This window comes from Octodon degus, unplaced genomic scaffold (assembly GCF_000260255.1).
Source record: "Octodon degus isolate 3935 unplaced genomic scaffold, OctDeg1.0 scaffold00116, whole genome shotgun sequence".
Classification (NCBI taxonomy): domain Eukaryota; kingdom Metazoa; phylum Chordata; class Mammalia; order Rodentia; family Octodontidae; genus Octodon; species Octodon degus.
The window spans coordinates 1,280,997-1,305,498 of NW_004524692.1; the positions used below are offsets into that span (position 1 = coordinate 1,280,997).

Consider the following 24,502-nt stretch of genomic DNA (forward strand, 5'->3'; position numbering starts at 1 on the left):
TGCTTTCCTTTAAAGAAAAAAAAAAAACAAAAAAAAAAAAAAAAAAAAAAAAACAAAACAAAAAAAAAAAACCACCACCTCGACGTTTTAAGAAAAAGACAAGTTGTTTTTGCTTACACTGCTTTAAAAATAGTTAATAGATTAAAAACATAGTGATTTACTAATAACTACATGGTATAAAGCTGGGCGCACAAATTTATTAGTGCTCTAATTTAACAGGATGCTCAAACTTGCGCGAAAGTGGGTGTGCTTGAAAATTAAAGTCCCCTCACTGATTTTCAACCACCCCCGCTAGGATTTAAAGCTTCTTACATGTTCCCTGTTTATAAAAACGCCACTAGGTTTGACTGCTTCCAAGTCTTGGCTTGCCTGATGCTAGCGGCTTTCTAGGGTGGAAGACAGGGGTGTGGAGGGATCGCGAGTGGTCCGGCTAGGGTGGTGGGGTTGCCGGGGCCAGCGGCTCACCCGCCAACGTCTGTTGCGGCTGCAGGCAGAGCGGTGAGTCCCAAGTCTGTCTGCGAGGGCTGTCAGCGGGTCATCTCGGACAGGTTTCTGCTGCGGCTCAACGACAGCTTCTGGCACGAGCAGTGCGTGCAGTGCGCCTCCTGCAAAGAGCCCCTGGAGACCACCTGCTTCTACCGGGACAAGAAGCTGTACTGCAAGTACGACTATGAGAAGTAAGTACCGTGCCACCGCGGCGTCCCCAGCGTGCTGGGGACTCTGTCCTCCCTCGTCCCTATCCTCTTCCTGAAGGTAGAAGAGGTACCTGGATGCACGCCGAGCCATGTAGATCCCTCCCCCGCTTCACCCTTCCTGTACAGCCCTTGGGACCGAAGGGACCTGCGTCAGATCACACTTTCTGCGCCAGAGCCCCGCAGAAGCGCAAGGCATTGCTCGGTTCCATGTCTGTTCCCGCAGACTTCAGTCCTTCCGACTCACCGTTCCCAGAAGCCACTATCTAGGCGCCTCTGACCCCTTTAAGCCACACCCTACTTTCTCTCTTCACTAGGTAGCCCCTGGCTGCCGGCGTCTCAGCGTCACTGGTCTCACTCTGTCTTTCCCAGGTGTCTACATCACCCTTGCGTTTCCGTGGGGCGCTAAGGCTGAAGCGCCCCCACGATGTCCATGGTTCCTGTCGGTTGTGCGCGTTTCCCTCTTGCATTTGTACCTGCCGGGTCTCTCCAAGGTCTTCGGGGAAAGAGCTATTAGGCTAGAAGTGGGGGCCTGACCTGGAGCGCCCTGCTCCACGACCTGTCTCCAACCAAGTTCCCATCTGAGTGTGCTTTCTGCCACGCAACCCGTCCAGTTTCCTTCCGTCCACAAGAACCTTCTGGTGTGTTTTGAGGAGAATGGGGAGGCAAATATTTAAGAAAGTGGCCTACAAGGAAGCTACAGCTCTGTAATGCCTAAGAGAACGGAAGTTAGAAGAATATCCTTATTCTTCCAGGGCAGGGGTGGAGAAGCTCTGGGAAATACTTGTTCTTGCAAAAATTGATTATGTCTAGGGACATTGGCTTCGCAGGCCTTTGGAGGATTTGGAGGAAAGAAAAGTGGCTGAAACGGAGGTCTCTGGCTTTGTACGTTCGGACTGGAATCTGTTGAGTGTGTGGGCGTGCGCGTGCACGCGCAGGAGAATGGTGCATTTGTCACTCGTGAGTGAAAGGGACAGCGCTTTATGAGAAAAATCAAAGGAGGGTTCGCGTGTGTGAGAAACAGTTCCTGTAGTGTTACTAAGAACACACAAAGAAAGGGGATGCCGTGGAGAGGGCTCTATGACAGAAAGCGCGGGGCAAGAGCTGAAATCTCTTCGTTCCCTTTTTGGGCTGACTTGCTAAAGACTGACAAAATGATTAGATCCAGTAACTACACAAAAATGCTCTTACCCGTGCTCCTTTGTTATAAAACGCTTGAATTATTCTCATGTGAGTGAACAGTGGCCATTTTTTGTCATTGTTTTGAAAAACTAATAACTACACTTTAAGAATATATATCTATATATCTGTATCTGTATCTATATCTATATATCTATAGATACAGATATGGCTCAATTTTGGATGAGTTGAACAATGCAGAAATATATTTAGAAGCAAAAATTACCCGGGACCACAGAACGATCATTATTTTTGAAAGAAGGGATGCCTGTCTCTGTTCTTGGTTGTTTAAGGCCACAGCATCTGAGTGAAAAGTGATTTTTAGGCAGTTAAGCAGATGTTGCCCGCACAACTTCAAGTATTGCCTTTGGATAAAGGTCGATTGCTCTTTTTTCCACTCTCTTTTGCTTTTCATCTAAAGATTTCGGTATTGTATGGACCCTCTCTTTATCTTTCTGCTTATAGGCTACTGAAATGTCCACATCCTTCAGCACAACACTAGCAAATTCAGAAGTATTGGAGCTTAGGAAAGGATTTGGGTTGTGAATTTCTATTCTGTTTGTTAAAAAAAAATCACAAATCAAAGAAGGCTTAAGGGTCAACACAGCTGTCTGGCCAGTCAAATCTTCTCTCAGGAAGTCAGGCTGTGTCAAGAGGAGAAGAAACAGTTGTTGTAAAGTACTTAACACAACAATGTCCCTCCCATCGCAGCCCTCTAGGTTTGGAGCGGTTTGGCTTGGGCTTATTAGCCCAGGAGGGTCAGTTCTTCCCTCACAAGGCTATTTCTGCAAAGAGAAAATTACAGGGATCAACTTGCCAGCTGTTGGCCTGAACCAAGAAGATTTTATGGAGGGGTGTGAGCTGTGTTATTCAGAGAGGTGTTGGTGTTACAACGAAGGTTTTTAATTTTAATTTTAAAATGTTTCCTGCAACGTGGATGCCCGAAATGGAGTTGCTTGCTGTCTTTGGCTCAGGGCGCACTGTCTTTAGTAGTCTGTGCTCAGCGTATCAATTGCTTTTTAAATTCAATTATTCCTTTCTTAAATTCTTTTTTTCCCTTACACAATCCCCTATCCCAGTCCCATTCTTCTTCCAACAAAACAGGATTTAAATGTGCTTGATAGCCTCAGTGGTATTGGTCTGCATGCTTATGGGCTGTAGAAAAGAAGGAAGAAATAATTTTTTTTTAATTAGATGTAGGACAAATTCCTTTATTCAAAAGCTTTCCTCAAGCTACCATTTGTAAGGTGCAGAGCTAGGTGAGGAAAGCATAGCCTGAAAAAGACCTGAGTTTGCCTTCAGGAGGCCTGTAAGCCCAGTAATTTTCCCATGTGTGTCTTGCCAATCACCAGTATTTTCTGAAAACCTCTTCCTCCTAAATTACGAGAGTAGATATTGACCAGAGTACACTGGAAATGACCAGATATTTATCCGCTAGAGGGATGGAGCTCAGTTTTAGCCATGGTCATGAAACAATAGCAGAGAACATTTTTCGCCCCTTGAATACAGTAGTAAAAATAGCTTTGCCTTTTTGGATGGGTCTCTTAGCATGCTGAGGCCAGACAAGATAAACGGAAAAGAAAGTGAAGTGGGTGTGAAGTGATCGGATAATCATGATTATGGAATGTTTAATAAAAAAAGGGCTATCGGAACAGCATCTTTGTCTCTAACATTGATGAGATTCAACCTCTATTTCTACACAGTTAAATGAAAAAATGTATAACTAATGTGTCACACTATTAACAAAGTACGTTGATCATTTTGAACTTTAGCCATTCGTGTGTGCATTTCTGATTGTGGGACAATTTTCCACTCGCACGATGAGCTGCATAGCCATGGCATCAGGCAGCTGCTTAGGAAGTGAGCATTCCGCGCTCTCCGTTAGCTGTTACACCTTCAGGACAGCAGGCGCTCAAATTTTTCTAACTAAAAAAACCTGAGTAGACAGTGACAGCTTGGACGTACACAGCCATTTATTTGAAACCTTAGTATGTTTTACTGTTTGTCTAACCCGTTTGGACATCCCTAGGAATATCTTATCTTTTGATCACCCCAAACAAATAAGCATTTAAGGCCAATGCTTAGAATACTGATTTATGAACAACCAGCAATTCAGAAGTGGGGGTGGGTGGGTAACTTTTAGTGCTTGTGATATAATTGAAGAATAATAAACCAACTGGGAAGGTAACACTGAAAGGATGCATGGTGCTCGTCCTCTGTGATAGAGCACATCCGGGTGCTGTCTGCGTGGGAGTTTAGAAACTGGGCTTAATTACCTTCAGTGTTGCTACAAGTTAGCAGACAATCCAAATGTTTTCAAGCCTAGAAGACTTCTATTTATATCAGTGTTGTTCCCTGTTTAATGGGATCCTCTGTGATCTGATTAGTTTGGAGTTTTCCCTGAATTTGGTCCAAGCAAATGCTGCAGTTGGACTTCAGTCTGAGACAGAGGAAACTGCTGAATAACGGGGATGTGGTAATGTAATAGATAATTAAGGCTTCTGGAAGGAAGCCCACATTTAAATCAAGTTTATAGCGTTCTTTTCATGTGCTTAGCAGCTCAGTGGGCCAAGCAGGGCCTTCTCCCCTAAACATGCAGTTTATTATTATCCCTGGATTGTTCTGGACAACCTGGGAGGAGTGTGGGGCAGGCAGTACTGCTGTCATTGGGGCTATGCGCTCAACATCTGAACTCCCCACATGTCAGCAGAGCTCAGGCCTCTGGGAACCTTTCCTCACAGGGCCAGTTGATATTGTCTTCTCTTCCTTTTGGAGACCAGTTCTCCAAAGAAAGGGTCGGAAATCCAGGAAAGTGGATATCACCCTTAGAGCTTTCTTTGGACCTGCTGATGGGCAGCTTTGAGGTGAAAGCGATTTACTTAACATACTCTATCAGGATCAGTAATTAACCAATTCTGCATTTTATCAAGGTGGTAGGAGGGGTGTGTGTGTGTGTGTGTGTGTGTGTGTGTGTGTGTGTGTGTGTTTAGTTGGCTTGGTTTTATTGCTGTAACATTACTTGGAGATCAAAATTGGGCATGCAGCTACTTATAAAAGGAGCTCACAGATGCAATTACAGAGGTGATTGTTAGATTTTTGCTGTACTTTATCTTTTGTTGGCCCCACTCCTGGCACAATAAAATTTAAGAAATCCTAAATATCAAATACAGCTAGGTAATAAATTGATGTCTGCACTCAATTGCAAGAGGCTTAGCTGGGAATGAGCGCAGTCCACGGGCCGTGGCTGTGTTGGGCAGGCAGGCTTATCTATCTTTTTTTCAGTTTTAATTTTAGAGAGTGATTGGAAACATTCCCTGCTCAGAGGTGTTTTCTCTTTTTGTGTATATTGGACCCTGGGTAAGACTTTGCTGGAATCTAAATCTGTAAAAATCTGAAATAAAATTAGATAGCAGAAGTATTAATAGTATTCTGGGAATTAGGATGTGAGAGAAGAGCTCTGCTTTTTAGAGAAGGCTTCTGGGGTTTTTTGTTCCTTGCATAAATGGAGCATGTGGAAAAGTTATCCAGCTTTGCGTACTATAGAGTCCTGGGACTTTTGCCATCTACCTGGCTAGAAAGCAGTTTGGGATATTTCTGTTTCAGTGCTAATAACTGTTTTGCTAGTCCATTATTTGTCTTTAGTTTCATTTTTTACTGACATGTTTTGTATTCATCAAAAGACTAAATTCCAGGGAGGCCTTTGCATTGTTTCTTTTTAAATTCTGAGCCTTTGGTGATAATGAATAAGTACTGCTTCTCTATGAATATGATTGTTCAACCATCAGTGAAGTACTTTTATCACCAAATAGATTATTTGGCCTATAGAATTTAGGAGTGAGAAGATGGGCAAGATTTTAATATAGTCCTTATATTACCAGCAGTATACCAGCAGCTTCTTGGAGTCAATACATGGTACATAGTGTGGTTGTTGAATTTGATAAGCTCAAAACAACCAACAATGAACTGTGTCAGCTTGGTTATTAAGCATAGTTGTACAGTACCAGGAAATGAATTATGGGAGTAAAAATGTTCCATCCTATCCAGAAGAGAATGATTTAAAATAATTTTGGTCCTAATTGAATCTTAGGTCTATTTCAATGTCTCTTTCTTTCTTTCCTCTTTTGAATATGAATTTTTAAATTTTCTGCCACTTCTTCAGAGAGGAGTATATACATGGGTCAAGATCAGAGACGATGAGGAGGATTGGGGGCTGTGTGGGGAGGGCCACATCTCTCCAGTGCTCTGCCCAGAAGCGGGAAGGTGTCCACATAGAGGCTTGGGAGGGCTGTGTCCTGTCCTCGCCACACCTCAGCCTCCCTCAGAAGCACCCCGTGTGCTTCTCCAGAGTGTCTAATGAACAGAAGAGCAGCACTCTCACTAGCAGCCTTTCCAAACTTGTTTGGGGAAGGTGGTAATTTTAGCAACAGGCTATAGAAAGGATTCTGAAACATGTATCAGAGAGCATATAGAAAAGACATCCTCTTCTCCCTTGTGCCTTCTACAATGGCCTGTTTTCTAGGATGGAGAGACTCTGGCTTAGTGCTCCTGAGGATTTAGGTTTCTCCGTAGTCTCTTTGCTGAGCATGATATGGGACATTTTCATCGACTTATCACAATTAGTGTTAGTTATGTTATCATTGACCAGTGTCTACTGCAGCTTTGTGTCTCTTTGTCATATCTTAAGTGGAACCTAGCCCACCATCTTGCTGAAATAAAACGAATGCCTTCTAAATGTCAAATTGTTATTTTAGTAAAGCATGATGATCTGCCTGTATATTTTTAACTAAGATGAAATTAATAAAATTGCCATGGCCCTGGCATTAATTAGCAGGCGGATTAGAGCTATCCTGGCTAAAAAGGAGGCGTAAACACTGTAATCTTGCTACATGTTTGTTTTCACACTACCGAAAATAAATAAAATGAGACTTAGGATAGGGATTAAGTTTCCCTTGGCATTAGCAGATGCAATTGGAATGCAGCAGAAACACTCAAGTATTAGTGAAGACATTATGTAAAGAATAAAGCAAAACCTGTATGATTTCCTAGCCTGTAGGTGTATTTGGTCCTGTTACAAATAGTTTCATCTGTGTAGCTAAAGAGGCATTCTGAAAAACTACCCCTGTGTTGTTTATTTCCCAATAGAGAAGAAGGCTACCAAGCCACCCGGAAGGCCGATCACCTTGCTAGAATCTAATGCTAACTACTGCCAGATTCCCCATTACTACACCATAATATCATGATGACTGAACATACAAACTAGATCATGCTTTTCTTGGTCCTGCGTTGAAGTCACATGAAAGAATCTGGTCTCTTCCAGCCTTTCACGATTCCAGTTTGGAGATCCTATTTTTGGATAGCAGCAAATATGTCTGGCTTTCCCGACTTGATAGGCGTCTGTGTTATTAGATTTGTGCTTTATCATTACTGCCAGAAAACAGGTGAGCCCTCAGCGCTCTTTGGCCACTACGGATTGGACTGTCTTCTCTGATCTTCCCGAGAAAGCCTGTCCATATAAAAAAATACCCTGAATATTCTGGAAATGGGCCATGCACTGTATTTAGACTCCTCGCCTGGCCCTGGCCCATTCTGCCTCACCCTCACTCACTATAGTCCATGGAACTCTCTTAACTTGACTCCAGTAAGGATAAAATATTACTTAAACTTTGTCTCATCAATAGCCTGGCCTTGTCCCCTCAGATGTCCTAATGGAGTATTTAGACTTTTTCAATTTTCTCACTTGGGGGAAGCTAGTGAGCCTTCAGATATACAAAATAACAGTCCTGGCACATGACATCTCAGTTATAGAGTGGGGCTCGGCTAAACAGTTGGCGAAGGGTGTTATTCTCAGGTATGCATGGCTCTCTGACATTTACCTTTATGGATGACCATTCAGGGTCTCTGTAGACCTGTCTGAGTATGCTGGTACCTTAGTGGCTTCTGGCTTTTGTCCGGCCATTACAAAGGGGTAGGTTTTGGTGGGTCCTGGGGTTGTCAATAGTAAACAAAGAGAAGGAGTCATTTGTGAGAAGCCTGGTTAGCACTCTGGTAGGATATAAATGCATCATTTGTTCTCAACCCTTTGCTGTTTCTCTGGAAGTGGCATTTCCCCTCTCTTTGAGGACCCATGCAATGTTTCCCGAGCAGCAGATTCTGCTGCAGAGTAAGAGCGCTTTGGGGCAGCTTCCTGTCCTCAGTCCATCCCGCCCCTTCAGTGTCAGCAGCCATTCCTAGACACACAATTGGGTTGCCTCCTCTCTATAAAGCCTCAGGAGCTTTTAAAAGGATTTTTCGAAACAAAACAAAACAAAACAAAACACCCCCTCCTGAACTCCAGATTAGCTTCTTAAGCTCATTAAAGTTCTTTTAAATACCAAAATGTTGGGCTCCTGGGGACTATTCCCCCAAACCATATTTTCATTCTTAACATTGTTGTCATTCACTGTGCAGAAGATTAAGACCAGCTCCCTCTGGGCCTAGAAACAGTCCCCCCCTCTCTCTGCAGGAGGGTTGGAATATGTCTTTGTTTGAGTACTGGGACAGCCTGAGCCTGGGTAGGAGTTGATGCGAGCTTGGCCTGGGGCCACCGGCCTCAGGGAGGAGATGCAGTTGATGTTCTCCCCAGGATGGGGCCCAGAGAAATGAGCTAGTGGTTGTATGAAAAAGGGCTTTTGCAGTGGTCACTGGGTCCTATCCCAGTCATTGGAGAGAACTAGGAATGGGGAAGTACTCTAATGCTTAGATAAAAGAGCTGTCCTCACCCTAGAGAATCAGGTGGCTTTGGGAGCCCTTTGGTCCAGGACTCACAACAATTGTAGGTCTGGGACTCAGTGTATCCTCCAGGCATTACTGGCCCATCAGTCTAGAGGTAGATTTTTATGGTCACACCTGTCTTCTGCCTGCTTCTCCTCCCCTTGCTTCCGCCAGCTTCCTGAACCTCCTTAAGAGAATCCCACCTCCTCGCTGCCTTTCAGGCTTCCTTCCCTGAAGCTGGCTCTAGGGGAGAGTTTTCTGGTTTTGACACTGGAACAAATCCTTTTTAACATAACCATCTAGAGCTTCCCCCCTGCGGCTGGCTTCCCCTCAACCTTTCTCCTCTTGCCCCTTCTCACATTGTGACAGGGATTCCTTTAGTGCATGTGGTCTCTGGTAGTGAAAGCCGCCATCTTCCCAGGATACACGCACAGCTCTTCAGTGTCCTGAGGTAGACTGAAGACCCAGAGGGGAAGAATATTCTAGGAGATTCTTTTTTCTTTTATTTGGCTGGAGTTTTACTTGATTTTTACACCTTTTCTCCATAGGACTCTGTGCACCCCAAATCTCTGGTTTTAACCGCTACACTGTGGGATTTCTAGCCCCATTATTAGGACTTTAGCTCAGCTTTGCCTTCTTGCTTGTCTTGTGCTATAAACCCATCTTGTGGCCTTTTACATTTCAAATTACTCTGCATGCTAGTACCTATTCTTAGCTGTCAACTGGAGACAATGTGATGACATTATTTGCATTGGGGTGCACATGATAATGCACTATTCTTACTACTGGAAGAATGTGGGGCCAAGAGAAGGAGTGTCTTATGGTAAAATTTTATTCCCTAGAACGAGCCAATAGTTGGGATGATTTGGACTGAATGCAAATAACCCTTTATTTGCTTCTCTGTTTCAGTGTCAGGCTAGCCATGATTATGGTACCTCATCTTCTGGGCTTAGTTTTCTCTGTGCTTTGTTGTTGGTTAGGATTTTCTGTTTTAAAAGTCTGTGTCCATAGATGGAAGGTGGTAGGCAGTGGGCATGAGTAGTTTGGAGATTATGCTGCTCTCTCTAGTATTGAAAGAAAAATTCAAAACACATGTGCTGTTGTCAAGAGGTATTCAAGGCACAGGTACCTCATCTGTACACAGGAGCAGAATATTAATGACCTCATAAGGTTATTACATGAACTTAGGATGATGAACACAAAAAGCCTTTCGATAAAATATGCAGTACTTTATGGGATTAGTTATTATTATTATTATTATTATTATTATTTTCCTGTGTGAAAGTCTGAATGCATTCTTAGAAACTATGCAGAGCAACTTGACATCATGTAGTCAAGAGCATGGACTCAGGGGTTGGTGGGTTTGGGATCAAATTCTTGGTCTGTAGCTCATCAGTTGTGTTTCTTTGGGTGAGGGTTTCATTCGCTCTGGACTTGTTCTCTCTAAAATGAGAATTCCAACTTCTTTGGGTCATTTTGGATTAATCTTTGTAAAGCATGCAGATAAATGCTTGGCTTATAGAAAATGCCATAAAAGACTTTTTTAGTTAAGGTACTTTTTCTTTTTTATCATTCAAGTAAGCTTCATGTATATTAGAGTACAATCTTCACAAGAGTTTTTGAAAGTTACCTGATGAGATATTTTTGCATTTTATAGTTGAGGAAACTGAGAGTTGGGGAGTTAAATTACTTGCCTGACATCATGCTACTGGTTAAGGGAGAAGCTGAGATTCTGTCCCCACCTGCTGACCCCTGGCCCAGTGGCCTTTCTACTCAGCCACACAGTCTGCTGCTTGAATTCTGGTGTTCACACCCCAGTGAGATCACAGTTCTCAGTTTGTCCTGTGGAACCAACTCTTAGAAAACAAACCCCTACCTGCCAGATAGTTGAGCTTTCATGCAGCCTCCTAAAGGGCAGCTGTTTATAGGATCTGTGGTTTTTAGGGAAATTTTTAGTATTTGAGAATTGCCTATGTGTGTGTGAAAGCTGTGGTGCACGTGTATCACTCACGTTTCCCAAATGCCTCACGAATGCATCCTATCCCCTCTTCTCCTAAGCCATATCATCTGCATTTGTCTTTGTTGTCCATTTTGCATGACCATTCTCCCCCAACAGAAGAAGGGCAGAAAGGCAGACAGCATGCAGTGTCCTTCCATCCAGCTCTTGGGGTTTGCTCTTGGTAACTGCTGCTCTGAGAGCCTGTCTGAACATCTGGCCACAGAACTGTTAAATCAGGTCCAGAACCTTCCAGGCATAGCTTCCGCTGGGATTGACCGGCAGCTGTCCATCCCCTCCTTGTCTTAACCCCTTGTCAAGTTTTTTTCTCAACTGTGTTGTGTTTCAAACAAGTCCAGGCCTCAGCTAGGGAAGACCTTGCTATGTCCACATGAGGCTGATTTCCAGAACTGTTGACATTCCTCTTGTTTGTTGGATGGCACTAGTCTGACTGGGTAAAAAAGCTAGTCTTCCTGTGTTGCATTATTTCTCCCACCTTGGAAGCTGCTTATACTCTTAAAACTGGTTCCAGTTAATTTTAGAGAGAAGCGAATGTCTGATTTTAATGTTTGCAAACTAGTGTTTAATGAAATTAGAGATTTCAGGCAATATACTAGCAATATACTTTGCCTAGTTGTATGTGGATTTCTGAAATTAAAGACAGAATGGATCATAAACAATTGGTTCATTAACTAAGTCATCTATTCATTTAAGTATTAAGTAGACTTTATTAGATTCTTATATGAGTCAGCTGTATTGTAACGAATGAAAGAAAATGCTGGTATATTTTAAATGGTCTAGCATAGATCGTTCGGAGATATAAACTAAACAGATGATTTTAAAAAGAGTAAACTTGTTTTAATGACACTATGGTCAGTGAGTAGAAAATCAGTTTATCTAAATCCGGTTCTGTATCACCATGGGCTATTACTTATCTTCACTGTGCTTGCCACGATTTGAAATATCACTGCATATGCATTTATAGGTAAAGTTTTTCTTCTGTTACTAGATTATAAACCCTACGAGGGAAGGCATTCTCAGGTCTGGTTTTTATTTTTGACACCTTATCTCCAGCATCTTGCATCGTGCTTGACAGATAGGGGGTGTTTAACAAAGGGATGTTGATTAAATACATGAATTAGTCAACCAGCAAGATGTTAGGAATTGTCGAAGAAGTGACGTGCTAACTAGCTGTTAACTAGAGAGTGCATGGGAATGCAGGCAAAAGGGGGAGAGGGAGAATTCCATGTACAGGAAGAAGCATATGTAGTTAGAGGGGTTCTGAAAAGGAAGCCTGTTGGTCCCTGTGCTCATTAAATTGTGGAAATGGTGGAAGCCAGTGCAGTGTCAGGTGCAAAGTAGATCTGGTTGTGGACTGGGAAATAGTGCCAATCAGTAAGAGTGTGTGTGGCAGGAGAAGGACTGTACATGTCACACTGTGATTAGCAGGGACCCAGTAGGGATTTCTCAGCAGTGGGATGGAGTGGCCATTATTTTCCAGAAAGGTGATTCTGGAGGCCAGCTGGGGCACCAGTAGGAACCTGGGTAGGGACTGGATAGGCCAGTTGGATAATTGCTGCTGTAAGTCGTAAGAGAAACTAAGGGTGTAAATTAAGGTGGAGGCATTGGGAACAGACAGAGCAAACATGATCTAGAAGATGTTCCTGATATGGGATGAATTGGACTTCATGATTTTTTAAAAAAAGGATGACAGAAGAGGAAAGGTCCAATAATGAGCAAGAAGGGGTAAGGTGACCATCTTACCAATACCTGATGTGGGGAACTGAGGGAGTAGAACAGGAGTGTGGGACAGACAGAGCTGAGCAATGACAGCAAACATGGACATACAAAATTACAAATGGGATGTTCTGGTGGAGATGGCCAATGGGGAGCCATTAAAGAAGGCCTGGATACCAGCCTAGACACAGATCCTTGGAATACATTGTTGTATGAGTTGGGGGTGAAGAGAGTGCCCAAGGGGATCCAACATAGGCTTGGCAGAGGGCCAAGGATGGAGCTCTGGGGAGCACCAACTATCAGGGAGCCCTGGGGAATGTGGCACAGAAGGGCAGAAGCAGAAAGCAGCGCCAAAGGACCCAGGCCAGGGGAGAAAGGATGGTGGTGTGGGGAATTTTGAGAACTCGACTACCTCTTTACTCTTGAAATTGGCAGTTAGCGGTTGGTAACCTTACAAAGGCTACACTTGTTGGAATCATGGGATGGGGGACAGGACAGCATTTTGTAGATTGTATAGTGAGACGTTCAGTAAGTATGGGGTGAGAGGCCAACTTGTAAGATAATAGAGAAAGAGAGGAAAGGACCAAAGGTAGTACTTGGGGCAGAGACAGAACAAAGGAAAGATGCTTTAAGATAGCATTGTTTAAGTCTATTTGATGGCTGTCTGAGTCTGTTTCTTGTCACTCTTTCTTATCTGACGTAATACCTGTCACTCACAACTTAAAGGAAGAGAGGTGTGTTTTGGCTCATAGTTTCATAGTCAGCTGGCTCCAAGGCAGAAGGACATGACAGAGGGGCATAGAGAGGAAAAGTCGCTCATGGCTTGCTGTTCAGAATGCAGAGAGCTGAGCAAAGATCTAGGAAGGGGATGAAGATTTCCAGGTTACCCCCCTAGTGATTCACCTCTCTTACCAAGACCTACCGTCCAGTAGCAAGTCAGCTATGTGGACCCCATGATTCATTCATCTTTTAAAATCATTGCCAAAGAGTATGTGAGGCCCTTGGGGGATGCTCTTGGTCCAAATAACACCAATGGCTAAGGTGAGTATAGTCAGGGAAGGGAGGAGACAGAAGATTCACCAGCGAGACAGACAGGGAAGATCCCTGGGAAAGGGTCATGGACACAGCAGGGTACAGCAGGGCACAAGTTTTGCTCCTGCTTGGTTCTTTCCCATCCATCCAGCCCCTTTGTTCTTTTGTGTATTTTCCTGTACCTTCGCTGGAACCAGTCATCACTGGACAGAACTGGAGATGTGGGTCTGCTTTCCTGCAGGTAGCCAGAGGAGCTTTCCACAGGTCACAGACCTGGGAATAGCAGAGGAATGAGAGCCCAGCCACTTTCCTCCTTTTTCAGTAGTGGTCTTGGTGTGAACCTTACTTGTCTTATCTCTGTTTCTGCTCCCAATACATGCAGAGTGTGTTTGGCCACACTGAGATCCAGCATGAGCACCATGTTGCTAGCTCCCCAGGACGAGTCTTATAGTCTCCTCAGGCCAGTTGTGCTTGACAAAGAAACACCCACATGCCTCTCAGTTGAAGGGATCTTGCTTCCTGTGGTACTTGGAGAACTCTCAATAAAAGGGAGTTCAGGATGTGGACACCATCCTGCTTGGCGCCTTATTTAGTTTCATATTCTTGTCTACTTGGTGTCTTGGTCTGTTGTGATAACAAAATACCCAAGACTGGGAACTTTTATAAGGAAAAGAGACTAGCTTGGCTCACAGATTTTTGGAAGCTGGAAGTTCAAGGTCAAGTGGCTTCAGTTGAAATTCTCATGGTGGTTGCTATCACAGCAGAGGAACATATGCAGAAGAGGCTGCAGAGTGAGACAGGAAGCTAGAGGGATTCAAGGCCAGGCCTGCTTTTGTGGTAACAATATGGGGTCTCTTAAGAATGACATTAATCTCTTCCAAGAGCAGTGCCCCCATGGACCTAATTACTGCCCACTAAGTCTTGCTTCCAAGGGTTCCACCATTTCTTAGCATCATTACCCTGAGGATCAGGCTTCTAGTACATAATCCTTGGGGGGATACCCCCAAACCATAGCAGTTGGTTCCTGTGCACAAGTGACCAAGTGGAAAACATTAAGTTTTCAGAATCCTTGAGCTTTAATCCTGTTTGTTGCCTTTGCTTTAGCCAGGGAGCAGGGGCAAATTGCTTAACCTTTTTGAGATGATCCCATTTACCACAGCGCTTTTACCTTGAACTCTCAGAGGTGTGGAGTCTGATCATGAAATCTCTACTATGGGGAGTTGTGGAATGTTTGTGTTTTGATGAATTCTGGGAGCACAGTGTACTCCTTTCTCAGGTCTAGGGCTATCAAATCATCATGACCCCAAGAAGGGGAAGGAACATAGGTCATCAGGGCCAGATTGCTTAGCTTAGAGGAGACCCACACTGAAGTTCCTGTTGCCAAGGAAGCTGAGTGTGTTCCAGTGGTTGTACCTCTATGGCTAGTAAATTCAGTGTAAAATATATTAGTGATGGGTTATTTGATATCATAGACATCCAGCTGATTCATGGAATGAATTTTTCTACCTGTCAACTGGTTGTTAGGGCTTAGTTTAGACTCAGCTCAGTAGTGCTAGAAGGGAGACTTAGGCAGAGAACTGTAATACAAATTGCAATACTTCATGCTGTATTATTTTTCAATTTCCCTGTTGACAGTTAAAGAGCAAGGGCCAAATGGAATGCACTCTTTTAAATGGCAGCATGGACACAGTGGGATTGTTGGAAAGCCATTAGTAGCCAGCCTGAGTTAATATCAGCTCAGGTAAATGTGCTTCATCACTGGTCTGTTTCCCCAACTCAATTATTAAAGGATTAAAGAACTTTCCCAATGAGCTCCCTTAAAACTTTAATGATGTGCAGCATTGCAGAGGTTGGACTGTTACGGTGAAGTGATTTTTAGCTTTTCCTTGACATTGCTAGTTAATCAGAGAGAAAAGAAGGCTCCAAAGCTCACATTACCTATAATATGGGGAGACTCATCATCAATAAAGTTTCATGCTGTGGAATCCAGGGAGCTCACTTATACCATATTGTGCTAATTTCTGGGGACAAGATGGAGAGAGAGTATGTCCTGCTTATGGTCATCTTCCAGTCAGGTGACATCCATTCAGACAGCACCTATTCATTCTTAGAAATGAATGGAGATTTCAGGAGAAGCTTATGGGGAGACATCTATATAAGTCTTTGTTTGATGTTGTCATGGTGCATGAAGGGGCCAGCTAATCCTCATAGTTGTTTGGAGCCTCCTTAAGCATGTAACATGTGCTTGGAGTTGCCCTTTTATTATATGCGCGCACACACACACACACACACACACACAGGCACATGTTCTTTCCCGGTGTGAGTTATGCATATGTGGGATCAGTGGGTAAAGTCTGGAGGGCTGCCTGTGGCCAGGGAACTGAGTTTTCTATGGAGACCCAACCAGCATCCTTAGACTCAAGCAAGCTTAAAGCTCAAGGACATGGGTACATAGACAGGACCTGTGGAGGGCATGTCTGTGGTAGGAATCCAGCAGAGCAGAAGGATGCCATGCTGTAGTGGCTGTTCCTTTCCAGACTGGTGGGATTTGTCTAACCACGGGTCCATGGGAAAGAAGACGTACTCCACTGACTGCTGTGGTGGTAAATCATCCAGCATTTAGAAATCCCAGATTTCAGGGATAATTTCTAATTTTAAAACTCTTTCTAGTACAAGACAGTGATGGTGAATCCTTTAGAGACCAAGTGCCAAAATGTAGCCCAAAACACACGTATTTGTTGCAAAGTATCAACACTACAAATAAGCCTGAGGACTGAGATTTTAGTTTAGAAAAAATAACTCTACATTGACATATTTTATCCTAAAAGAAAAATGCAATAACATACATGGCATAGATTTGCTACAAGTGTTATAGAACCTACTGATATATTTATTTCTATTGATGTTTATTTTGCAAGACCCATTGCTTATTTGGTTGTTCTATAGTGGGAAATCAGATTGTTATTATATTTGACATTCTTTTTCAGAAGGTAAACTCATCTTGACTCAGTTTCTCTTTTCTGTGCTCCAAAATCATCATTTAATTAAAATTACTGTTATCTTTAGAATAAGATTTAAAATTGTTTCAAACCTCAAGTTTTTTGTTTTGTATTGTCCTGTCTTTTTAAGACAGTGTTTCACTCTGCAGTTCAGAATGGTCTTGGACTTACTTGTAGCCCAGACTCACGTTGAACTCAGAGCAAATCTTCCTCTCTCAGTCTGCAAACCTCAGTTTTGAGAAACCTGAAAAATTAAACTCATTACTTTCTTACTTAACTGAAATTTATGGGGCACCTAGTACATGCTAGCTGGTGTTATATATATGGAGTAGAGAAATGAACCACAAGAAGAAGGTAATCCTTGCTTTTATTGAGTTTACATTCTAGATGGGGAGAAAGACAATAAACCAAGGTATCTTCACTCAGATAGTCACAAACTTGCCTCTTCTTTTGTTTCCTCAAATCTCCATCTTTCCCTAGGCCGAGCACCTCTTTGGTACTGCAACTCCCTCGCACACTCCCCCAGACTTTTATATATTTCTGCCTTTCCCAGACAGTGAATCACCTCCTAATGAATACAATAATTTACTTCTTAGTATGACTGGATATAGTCTGCTTTCCCCAGCAGACTGTAAACTCCATGAGCACAGGATCTTTGTTTTTTTGTTCACTAATCTCATGCCTGGAATGCGAGAGGCATGGGTGATGATTGTAGAAGCCCTGCTGTAACAGAATGACGAAGGGGCGGAAGACAAGGCAGAAGGCTGATACCCGGATGTTGAGTGCGGGTTGGTGGTGTGGAGGTGGCAAGTGTGTTGGAGGAGTGACTTTTTTGTTTGTTTATTTAAGCTTATTGGCACAGTTTAGGCATATACAATCATCACATTCATTATAAGGAATTTGTACCTGTACATGATATATCTTCATTTATTTTTTCCATTCTCTCCGTTCCTTTTAAACCATCTTCTCCTCTCTGTTCAAAGAGCTCTGTCTAAGGGCTAGTGAGATAGCTCAGTGGACTAAGCGCCTGCTTAGGCAAACGCAGTGACCCAGGTTTGAACCTCGCCACCACATGCCATGTCAGGCCCACTCCCTGGGTACACTGAGTGGGCCGCGGAGACTGGGTGCGGTGGTGCATGTGTGTAATTCCAGCACTGGGGAGGCTGAAACAGGAGGATCACTATAAATCTGAACTGTGTAGTGAGACCCTGGGCCAAATACAAACAAACAAAAACAAAGCTCCATCTCCATTTTATTCTTTCCTCACTTTTTTCTCTTCCTTTCTTTCTCCCTCCTCCCTCCCCAGTTTCCCTTTCCTTTTAAACACGTCTTTTCTATTTCACAATATTTATTGTATATTTTTGCTCTTACATACATTTTCAGTTTCTTGCATCAGAGATAGTAATTTACATGTGTGTCTGATTTATTTCATTATTACTATAGTCTCAGTGTCCATCTGTTTAGCAAATGTCTCAGTTTTATCTTTATGACTGAATAATACTCCATTATATATTAAAAACAGTATGCCTTTTTATTGTTCATTGGTTGATGGGCACTTAGGTTCTTCCAAGATTAGGCTACTACAAACTGTGCCGCTATAAACACTGGTGCACATATATCACTGTAGTACGATGCTTTTGTGAAGACACCCAGAAGGAGAATGGCTGGGTCGAATGGGACCTCTAGTCCTATGTTTTTTTTTTTAGAACTCTCCACACTGACTTCCACAGTAGTTGCAGTAGGCTATGATCCTACCAACAGTGTAAAAGGGTTTCTTTTTCCCCACATCCCCACCAGCATTTATTATCAGTTGTTTTCGTGATGATAGCCATTCTTTCTGGGGCGAGATGGCACCTCAGTTTTCTAATTTGCATTTCTTAAATGAGCAGTGATACCAGTCCCTTGGGGATGACAACATGCCACCTCCTAGACCCTGAGGCCAGGGTGGGCCTCTGTTTGTGGAGGCGTGGTTGATGGAGGGAACCAGGAGCAGCAAGGTCTTTTCTTTAAATATGGGAAAGTTATAGTTTTATTAGCTGGCATTATTTTTTTCCTTGAAAATTTCTTCAGAAGTCAAAAAAGGAGGGGAAGTATAAGGAGTAAAATGAAAAACTCAGCAGTGTTGATATTTTGGGTTTGTTTTTGGAAAGGAGATTTTCAGACTTTGGTACCAGGGATTGAACTCAGGACCGTGAACTTGCCAGGCAGGCACTTACGCCACAGAGCTATCTCCTGGGCCTGAGATTTTTAACCTTGAGTTTTGATTTAGGATGGTTGTTAATAATTCACTTAATTATTGAGAGAAAAAGAGAGACAGACAGAGAGACAAAGACAGAGAGACAGAGAAAGACAGAGAGAGACAGAAAGACAGACAAAGAAAGACATATATATATAGAGAGAGAGACAGAGAAAGAGAGAGACAGCAAGAGAATGTTTCCTAGTTTTTATCAGATTCTGGAACTTGCTTATGGTCCTTCAAGGATTAGGAGTTAGTGATCTGGAATAAAAGGAAAATGTTAAATATTGGAAATATTTTCCCATGGCTACAATAATATTGTGTCAATGGAAAGCAAGAAGACACACAGACAGGCCATCCCTCCTCTTCCCAAAGATATGGGTTCTAATCCCATCTGATAAGGTTTGAAAACTTTTTTTCCTAAAAGGGGACATATTTCCTTCCATATTGTAGGGATTAAAGATTATCTATGGTTACAAAACATCCAATAAAGATCCTCACGAAGTGATAGCTAATTCCTTCATAATTTACTCACTGGGTTAGCAATGCCAGCCGCTTGTGGAGTAGGCCCATATGAGGAATTTTGATTTCCTGCCACTGGTTTGTTTCTGGCATTACCTCTAAGCCTCAGAAATACTTTTATAAGGACTCTCAGTGGATATACCTAATATTTAAAAAGGATATAGAAGCAGATACATTGCCTTGGAAATTAAAAGCACACAGCTGGATTCCAGAAAAAAAGAAGTGAGGAGTAAGAAATGCTTGATGTGAGAACCAAGAGTTTTAAAACAGGTGAAATCTACTAACCATTGTTGTTTACTGAACTGACTGGTAAACTGCAACTGTGGTTATCCAGCATTTATCTGTTACCTTAATCCTAAACAGAAAGATAACTAGTAGATTTATTAAGGAAGATTGGTTTACCCTTCTTTGATAACTGTAATCACTTGTGGGTAAGCCAAGGCCTGAGTGCTACTGACCTCATCACAGCTGTCAGGAGGGAATGATCCTCCTGAAGCACTCCGCACACACGTGGGCTTTCTGGGTTTCACGATTAATGGAAGCCCAGTCCCTTGGAATGTACAGATAATGACAAGACTTACCAACTTGATGATTAAGCTTCATAAACAAGTGGAATCCTAGCAGTCTGTTTGCTACAGTACTAGTAGTTGAGCGAGTGGATGTATGCTCCCATTTTTAAATGTTACTATAACATTCATCAATTTAGGTGTCTTAATATTTACACTTGTACAAGAGAGCTCAACTCTTTGTCTTTGTAGTTTTGAAATCACCCACAGTTCTCTCAACTTTTCTAAGAGTCTCTTTGAAGGTTACCTTTTGGAATTATGAGCATCCGCATTGAGAATCCAAAAGAGAGAAAGTCTATATTATTGAACAATCAATGCAAATTATTCCTAATTCACAGCCCAGTGTTGGGCTTCTTGTTTCAGAACCCACACTAAGTTACATAAAAAGATTTTCCTCCAATGAGGAACTCACAGTAAAACTTCTATAATAAAAAGAGTGGTATATCACTGACAATTTGAGGTAAAAAAATTTATGACTTTGGAAGGAAAGGCCTACCCATGTGCACCCTAGAATGGGAATCCGCTTTTTGCCAAGCCTGGGAGGGTGACTATGGACCTCCTGGGACTGCCTGATGTCCTGCTCCCCAGCAGACCAGGAGGGTGGACCAGGGCTTCTGGGAGGAGAGCTAGATCCCAAGCTTCAGTGTAGTTGAGACTTGCGTGGTGTCATCTCCCTTCATGGCTCAGCCTGGAGTTTAGCTGAAAGACCGTGCACAGCGCTTAGCTTTCTCCATGAGTTATGTAATTAGGTCTGCTTGGTCTTGAAATGATGACTGGGTGCTTGTTAGTCAGACCTGGACTTCTTATGTATAAGTCACACATGATCTGTGATGGGTTGTTTGACATCTTCGTGCTTCTGTTCATGTGTACAGTTAGACAAATGTGCTACCAAACTCATAGGAATGTTGTGAGTTTTAAATAAGTTAATGAATATAAATGACATAGAATAGTCAATGTTTACTGTCCTTTCCATTCTTATAGCATTTAAGGTCATGGTGCTGGAAGCCCCTGGACTTTTTTGCATCTGTTCATTTTGCTTGGGCTTTTTCAACTGAACTGTGACATGGTGAGTCAACCCATCAGCAAGCCATGACTGACTTTGTCCTGTGGCTTGTGGGTCAGTCCAGAGCCTTGTAAATGATTCAGCCTCACTGATCCTGGACTGGGTGATGGTGTCACCTTGTGCCTTGCTGCTGAGCTTTCTGCGAGCACATCTGCTGCTCAACTGTTACTCTACTCATTGCCTGTATTTTCTTTCTTTCTTTTTTTAAATTTTATTTGCATTTATTTTATGCTTAATTTATTCCTGTGCCATAAGTTTTTGTTTCTTCAGTTTCTTCTGGGATATCTTTTTCTTCTGTGCAACTTCCTCTTCTGGTTTGGGAACAATTTGTTCCTTTTCAGTAAGGATCATCTCAATATGGCAGGGGGAGCTCATGTATGGATTAATCCGGCCATGAGCTCTATAAGTACGGCGGCGCATCTTGGGTGCTTTGTTCACCTGGATATGTTCAATAACCAGAGAATCTACATCTAAACCCTTAAGTTCAGCATTACTCTCTGCATTTTTAAGCATGTGCAGCAAAAATTCAGCACTCTTTTTGGGCCACCGACCCTGTGTCCAGCCCCACTGTTTGGCCTGGGCACACCTACCAACTCCACCATTGTAATGCCGGAATGGTACACATTGCTTCTTTAATGTGACATCCTTGAGATACTTGGTGGCCTTTCGGATATGCATACCCTTGATGGCCTGGGCAGTTTCACGCGTGTTCTTAAAGTGAATGCAAAGATTTGAGCCTCTTGATTTGCATGATTTTGTGGGGTTTTCTGGGTCAAGAGAGTAGCGAACCATTTTCACAGGTCACCTAAGGCCGCTTCCATTGCCTGTATTTTCGCTGGTCATTGTGCTTAAGTTTACTTTGAGTTTATTCACCTCTATAAGGGAGACATTAATAAATTTATGTCATGGGTAACTATCAAGGGACACAGTCTATATGAAAGTGCTTCTACAACTGTAGAAAGCCATACAGTTATGTGGTCTTAGGAATATTTATGAAAAGCCTAGTGTAACTGCTGCCCCTAAGAATAAGAAGAGATCCAAAACAGTCATTGCTATTAGTAGAATTGGCATTTTCATCATATGCGTGGAGGTGTGTACATAAGTGAGCACGTAGGTGTGCATTTAAACAACAGTACTCAGGGCTGGGGAGTTAGCCTGGTGACCTAAGACATGCCTGGCAAGCGCAAGGTCCAGAGTACGATCCCTGGTACCACATGCTGTGTTGGCCCCGAGAACAGGTGTAGTGGTGCACACTTATAATCCCAGTGCTGAGGAGGCTGAGGCAGGAGGATCACTATGAATCTGAGCTGCATAGCAAGATCCTGTACCAAATAAATAAACAAATAAAAAAAATTTTAAAAATAGTCCCTGGATTGAAGAACTGTGAGATTTTGCTGGAGGGTGAATATGTATAAAAATGAAATATGTAGGTAAGAAATGTTTGTGTTGTTTAGAGAATTACACAGAGCAAATAGCAAATGCATTAGGAAATTTTAACATTTTAAATAAAACTTTAATTTTAATTTAAAAGGAAAGATCAAAAAGGCATGGTGGTGCATGCCTGTAATTTCAGAACTCTAGGAGGTGGAGACAGAAGGGTCATAAGTTCAAGCCCACTTTGGGCAATTTAGCAACTTAGTGAGACCTCGTCTCAAGAAAAGAAAAAAATGACTGAAGATGTGAGTCAGTAGGAGGGCCCTGAGTGCAGTACCAAGTACTACAAAAGAAGACAACACAATAAAACAGATTAATCCTACCTGGAATTTGAAGGAACATCATAATGAGAAAGGTGGACTTGAGTGGAGACTTTAAGAATCAGGAGGAAACAGAGGACAGGAGAGGGCAGCAGCCCAAGCCCTCAGAACAAGGCCTAGAAGGTGCAGGCAGCAGACCGTTTATGTTGTAATCTTCACCACCGTCTCACTGTGGATGAGCAAAGGGAGTCTCAGGGAGGCTAAGTGGCTGTCTCGTCTCCTGCTTTCTGAGTGGCGAGGGTGCAATTGGGCCAGGCTTTCTCATGGCAAGGCCGGGACTCTTTGTGAAGAGTCCCAATTGCAGTATCTGTGAGGCAAACCCCGGGAGATGCCGTCTTCTCTAATCACTAGGCAGTGCGGAAGTCATGCCTGTTTCTCCTAGAAGATTTAAAGTTAAGCAGTTCTGGGACAGTTATGCTTCTGATCAGGTAGGTTTAAGTCATTCTTCAAGAATAAGAGAAGTGTGGGGGGGAACTACCCGCGCGGGCCCCCCCTCCTGTCCCTCTCTCGGGACAGGAGCTTGCTTTCTCTCAATAAATATATTCTGCTCATTAAAAAAAAGAATAAGAAAAGTTATTTTTGTTGTTGTTCTGGACATCATCCCCCAATACTCTGCTTATTTGACAGAACAAATGCTGATTAGGAAGTGAAGTGAACAACAATGGATGCTTGTTTAGTAAATCATACTTACCACCATTTCTCCTGGATTTGGGCACACATAAACTTGACCATTAAGTACTGTAACTATATTTTGGGTATAAAATATTTATATATTATATATATATATATATATATATATATATATATATATATATGATCATATATGTGAAATCATTATATTTGAGAGATGCTAGGTACCTTGTCAATATTGCATAGAATAGTAATTAAAATGGGAAAAGACTGCTTGGTTTATAATATTTGTTTTTTTAAACTTTATCTCCTATAGGCAGTATATAGCTGAGTCCTTCTTTTTTATCTATTCTGAAAACCTCTTTCTTTTAATTCAAGTGTCTGCTCCATTAATATTTAATGTAATTGTTGATATAGCTAGATTTGAGCCTACTGTTTTCCTGTTTGTTTTCTATCATGCACTCTGTTTGTTCTCTGTTTCTTCCTTTTGATTAATGGACTTTTTAAAAGAATTTCATTTTAAGTTACTTACTGGCGTTTTGACCCTACTTGTTACTATTATTAAATTATTTTTAGTGGTTGTTTCCAAGATTACAAGATATAGTCTTAACTAGTCATAGTATATTGAGAATTAATATTTTATGATTGTACATAATATGAAAGACCTCAGAACTGTATGCAACCAATTACTCTCTGCCTCAACTGCTTTTGCTATTTTTTTCCCATCTTTTCCTTGCTCTGTTCTTCAGAATGGGTTATTTGTGTTGATCTATCTTTGAGTTCATCAGTGTTTTGTTAGCTCTGATCTACTGTTAAGCTAGTCTGGAGATCTTTTATTCCTGATGCTGTATTTTTTGCTTATGAGCTACACTGCTTAACACAATAGCTACCAGCAACATGTGACCACTTACATCCAAATTAATTAAAATTGAATAAAATGAAATGTTCAAACTCTCAGTTGAGCCAGTGCACTGCAAAGGCTTGGTGACTGGATATAACTACTAGCATTGACTGGGCAGCAGAGATAGAAAGGCGTTTCTTAATTTCAGAAAGCTTTATTGGGAACTAAAAGCAGAACAGAACAATCAAAAGTTGTGTTGGGTAGTGCTGCTATGGAATTTCTATTTGGTTCTTTTTTATGGTTTGCATTTCTCTGATAGCATTTCCTATTTTTTTCATTTTACTATATGTATAATTATTATAATTATAATTATTATTTTTTACATCTTTGAGCATAGTTATAATAGATGCCTTAAAATCCTTGCCAGTGGGCTGGGGAGATAGCACAGTAGAATAAATGCTTGCCTGGCAAGCTCAGGGTCCTGTGTTCAATCCCTGGTACAAAA

General features: G+C 42.2%; 1 protein-coding gene across 1 annotated transcript in view; it reads left to right on the plus strand.

Moving 5' to 3' along the window:
• Window positions 1-24,502, plus strand: part of Lmx1a (LIM homeobox transcription factor 1 alpha) — a 163,023-nt gene that overhangs the window by 1,913 nt on the left and 136,608 nt on the right. Inside the window, exon 2 of the mRNA XM_004639876.3 lies at window positions 491-677. Within this exon, the coding sequence (XP_004639933.1) occupies window positions 491-677 (187 nt within the window). The remainder of the gene's footprint in view (window positions 1-490; window positions 678-24,502) is intronic.